This window comes from Penaeus vannamei, chromosome 10 (assembly GCF_042767895.1).
Source record: "Penaeus vannamei isolate JL-2024 chromosome 10, ASM4276789v1, whole genome shotgun sequence".
NCBI lineage: Eukaryota > Metazoa > Arthropoda > Malacostraca > Decapoda > Penaeidae > Penaeus > Penaeus vannamei.
The window spans coordinates 45,918,648-45,923,647 of record NC_091558.1 but is presented as its reverse complement, the minus strand read 5'-3'; the positions used below and the strand labels follow the sequence as shown (position 1 = coordinate 45,923,647).

The following is a 5,000-nucleotide window of genomic DNA, read 5'->3' as shown; positions in this document are numbered from 1 at the left end:
ACCCTGAATGTTGTGACACAAAGAAAGACTCCCTTATTGAGTGCCCTCAATGCGATGTAAGTACAAATTAGAAGTTCTGTGTTTTAAATATAAGATTACAAAGTTTAAAACTATCTCTCTGTTTTGAGATTTTTCATATGAGAAATTTGATAGCTGACATTATTTTCAATGAAGTAGTCTGTAAATAGTAGGACCCCTTTTATAGTTATGTTAAAAGACATTTAATTTGGTGGATTAGTGGTTTGACTCATTTGATAAAATAGTGTATAGGATACAAGGGATAGGTTTGTGTGTGAGATAGTAAAGGAATAAAGTAAAAAAAAAAGAAGTAAATTTGGACAGAAAAATTTTAATCCTTATGTACCAGCTGGAGCATAATGTAGTTACAGTAAGATTATATCATAAAGTATTCATGAATACAAGGAATTACAATTGCAAGTTCACTGGAATAAATCATTAGATTAGATTAGATTAAATCATAAATATAAGCTCATTGGATGAAATGATTAGATTTATGATCACACTAGCACACCTGAAATTCATCTTTCCCTTGCAGGCGTCTTACTGTAGCCGAGAATGTAGAGCCAGCGCTTGGAACCAATATCACGAAACATTATGTCTCCAGTCATTCACGCCAGATCCATCACATCCACTTGTAATGCTACAGGAAGCTTGGAAGTAAGAGGCACTTTATATTTGATGACGTTCATTTTTTATTTTATGTTCAAGCGTGTTTGTGTGTTAGCATGTGCATGTGTCCAATTGTATGTGTGTTTGGGTATACCTTCGGGTATGTAAGGAGGTGGAGTGTATGCTGTAAATATGCTTTGTTTGTTTATTTCTATAGAATTATAACTTGTTTAGGATGATATGTTACTACAGTGTTTTGGCATTATACATAAATGGATAAGCGGCTTGTTAATTTATGTAAATAGTTATGTGTGGTAATTCTTGAAGGGCAAAATGTGTGCATTCAACCTTCAGAGGCCATGATCCTATTCAGTTTTCAAATAGTAGATGACATTTTAGAGTATGATTGGATTCTCCATTTTTTCTTGTTGAGTTTTTGTGAGCTGATATGACTTGGAGAATGCATTGAGGGGTAATTACTGGTTGTAGAAGTGGCTCTGCATAGTTTTCGCCAATGCAGTAAATACACATAAGAAAATGTCTATGCACTTCCCTCCTAACATGCAGGATAGATATGGAGAAAGTGCATTGTATGTGGCAGAGAAAAAATTATGGCTCAACTTCTAAAGAATTTGTTTAGCTTTTACTATCACTGTTACTGAATTGAAAAGTGTACTTTGGAATATTTCTCTTTGTATATTAGTGTATTGTCACTAGTTATTGCACAGATTAAGCATAAACTATTTAGCATTACATGAAATTATATATATCAACTGATATTTACTCTGACATGAACTGAAAAATATATATGTTGAATTTTAAAGTGATATTTTTGATTTTGTGGCTTTCTAGAAAGATTAGTCATTAAACGTATGTAGAAGTGTCAGTAGCTTATAGTGTGTAATATATGCACATAAAACATGACATCCTGATAATGACAAGCATTGAGCTTTAGACTGACAGATCTGTCTTGTTTGTGAAGCTTTTGCCATGTAGGATGTGTGTCAGATCTCGTTTTAAAGTGAGATATGTATTCAGATCTATATGTATTGATCTACATGGAACATAAGAGCCAGAGAGTTGGGCAGGTTTTATTGATGAGACAGTGAGTGCAGGTGCTTTGAAATAAGCTTTTCCTTATACTGTATGTAAGCTTATGTGTATGAAGCTTTTAAGGTAGTTTTATATACAAATGATGCTTTTTACCTCCTTACAGCAGGGAATATTACTGCCAAGAAATCTGAGTGTTTATAATTTCTTTGCTTTTGTTATATGGAGAAATTAAATTATTGTGCTCTTGATGAAAACATTATGCAGTTAGGTAATACTTAAACTTTCTTGATTGGGCTTAAGAAACATAATCCTTGAACACTAAGTGCTTTATACCTTTTTATTTTTATTCCCCTCTTTTTCATATTTGAATAATTATAGTTAAATGGAAATTGTTCAGATGAATGTAGGAAAAGGTATAAATGGAAAGTAACCCATTGGATCTACTTGCTCCATGGTACTATTGTAGGCCAAAATATGGGTATTAGGGTCACATGAGCGGTCGCTCTGATGGATGTGTGGCTTGTAGGCCTGGCTTATGCGAACATTCGTGTGTGGTGGTAAGACTCTATGCTTCTCACTTGCGATGTTATTTTCTCTTTTTGTACTTTAGCGATTTTAGCTTTTTAGCCATTTTCCAATGTCTATATTTGTTTACCTTATCAAGATGGTAATAGTTTGTTTTCCTTGCACAAGCTCCATATCATCTATTTAGGTTGTCTGTAACTCAGTGCAAGAATAATAACACTAGATAACATTTTGTTATTTTTTATGTTTTTTGTAATATTCAGTTTTCTGTAATACAACCAGCACTGCCATCCAGGAATAGAGTGCTGAGCATAGAAATGGCATCCTTCCTGGAGCTGGTGCTCTTCCAGTCATGGCTTATGATACTACATTCCACACTTGTTTATGGATGCAAATAATGCAAGAGCCATTTCCAAAATGCCAAATGAGTCTGTATCCCCTCTAAGAGGATGTGCACTCATGGTGAGTCTTTCCCGTCACCCCAGCATTTAGCCCAAATGCTCACAGTGACAAGTTCACATCATCCCGGCCTACAGCCAGATTTTCCCATGATGGCATGCTCACGTCACTGCTCCTCAAGCCAAATTTTTTTCGTGATTTGGTCTTTAGTTCATCCAGATTGTGGGGTTTGATAACATGTTTTTCAACATAGAATTTAAGTTGTGTTATTTCACAGAAATACTGATGTCTTTTTAAGCTCTTTCCCATGTTATATTTCTTGTGTGAGTTTTTTTAATGATTGATATGTATGTGATAATAGTTGTTGACTTCTAGTAAATATCCAGCAAATATTTAAATCACTATATATGTAGAATGGGTGGGATATCCTATTTAGATCTTACATAGGGACTTAAGTCTGTAGATCCATGAACCCACAGCGGCTCCAGATTGTTGTATATGAATCACTGAATTAATTACCTATGACTAGTTTTAATTGTTACCTAACGAATGGTTTCCTCACGCCAAAGGTGGTGGGGATTGCAGCCAGATTCAAATCACAGCCAGGGGTCTACAAGCCAAAAAAGAATAAGGACCTCAGATGTAGAGTATGGGTATTATCTCCATTTGTTGGGCTTTGCAGTTGGCTGCATGGAATATATTTGTCATGCTTCTAAACCAAAGGATAATGATGAGAGAGTAGGAAAACAAAACAAAACAAAACACAGAAGTTTGCTGTTGATTAACCTTTCTACCTTGGTTGCATTAGTAAGGTAGTTTGCTTTTATTAAAACCACATGAAGTAAGGATATTCATGCTTGTTATAATGGTGACTGGCATGTAAAAAAGGGAGGAAAGCGATAGACCAAGGGAAAACTTACATCTTATTTTTACACACATGTAAGCGTGTTTTTTGTTTATGTGTGCATGTGATTGTATATTGATTAATGAATAAGTATCGGTGTGTTTTTGTACATTATATGTGTAGCACTTATCTGAAATGAGAACACAGCACTCACCTTAAAGGAAAGCTTTCGTTGTGGTATTTTATTCATTTGATAAACCATAAGTAGTGAATCAAATAGTTTTATGCCTCATGTATAGATTCCAATAAATTTTATAGACTCCAGCTTTAATGCCGTACTGCGTATATTGTAAACAGGAAGTGAATGAATTAGATACACAGTATAACACACGTACTACATATTCCTTTTTACAAATTCAGTATGGTAATTATATAGGTGAATTTAGTTGTAATAACTGAATTGCTTCAGTCTGTCCATAACCAGGGAATAGTTTATGTATGGGCAGGAAAGACTGGAAAATTCCCTTTGGAGGAGGGGAGATGGCACACAATAAAGTGTTTGTAATTGCTGTGCTATCTGTGACTTGCTCTCCTATAAGGTTTGGTAATACCTTTCTGAGAGACACTTCAAGAATTAGGGAATGAGATAAGCCCCTTCTGTTCTTGTTTAATAACGAGTTCCCTCTATAGGGTTTTTGTGAACCTTTGTTTCAGAGAACAGTAATTGCTATACGTAAAAAAAAGGTTTTGCTTCAGATTTACTGAATAAAGAGTAAGGAAAGTAGTGTGTTTGCACTGAGAATTAACAAATGTCAAGCATTCCAGGACTGAAATTATATGTAAGCTGGATATTTGTAGATAAATTGTCAGCTAGAATACTGAGTATAGTCCTAAAACTATCCATTCCTTTTATGCATTTTGATAAACATTATGTTTCAGTCCTTGTACAGTATAGAAATATTTTGATATGTGGTTCTAAGAGACACATAAAGTAATGTGTGTGAGTGTGAGGGTGAGAGTGAGAGAGAGAGCGAGAGCGAGAGCGAGAGCGAGATAGAGATAGAGATAGAGATAGAGATAGAGATAGAGATAGAGATAGATAGATATATGTACACACACATTTACGTACACTTGGACAGATAAACGAGGGCATGAAACTTAAGAGACTTTGTCAGACAACATTTCCAGCAATTTAACAGCATAAAAAAATTATAATGATATGGTGTTGCTCAATTACCTCCTAGAAAAAAAAGTGTTTATAGCACAGCCATTATTATTTTTTATTTGATATATCAGGTAATAACAAAATAACTAGATTAATAGATAAGTAGTTAAATTAAATGAAGAAAATATTCACTTTGTTCACAAAATGCATATGCACATTCCTTGACACAACACACTTCTCCACGAATGCATTAATTTGCCCCTTTTCCTATCAGAAAGACGATAAAAAAAGAAAGAAAGTAGCCATTAATGTAACTTTGTATATTTGTTTTATTTTAATGTTTAGACTCTTTTGCCAATCTTTTTTGTTGTGATTTTCGTGCCT

The 5,000-nt window shown here is 34.2% G+C and overlaps 1 protein-coding gene across 6 annotated transcripts in view; it reads left to right on the top strand.

Moving 5' to 3' along the window:
- The window catches only part of Smyd5 (SET and MYND domain containing, class 5), a 26,984-nt gene that overhangs the window by 7,671 nt on the left and 14,313 nt on the right, over nt 1–5,000 (top strand). For 4 of the 6 annotated variants that reach the window (XM_070126761.1, XM_070126762.1, XM_070126764.1 and 1 more), the window contains exons 4-6: nt 1–56; nt 557–678; nt 3,177–3,260. The exon at nt 1–56 is cut by the window's left edge and continues 65 nt beyond it. In XM_070126761.1, the coding sequence (XP_069982862.1) occupies nt 1–56; nt 557–678; nt 3,177–3,260 (262 nt within the window). The remainder of the gene's footprint in view (nt 57–556; nt 679–3,176; nt 3,261–5,000) is intronic. The other 2 variants (XM_070126765.1, XM_070126766.1) reach the window with 2 other exon arrangements.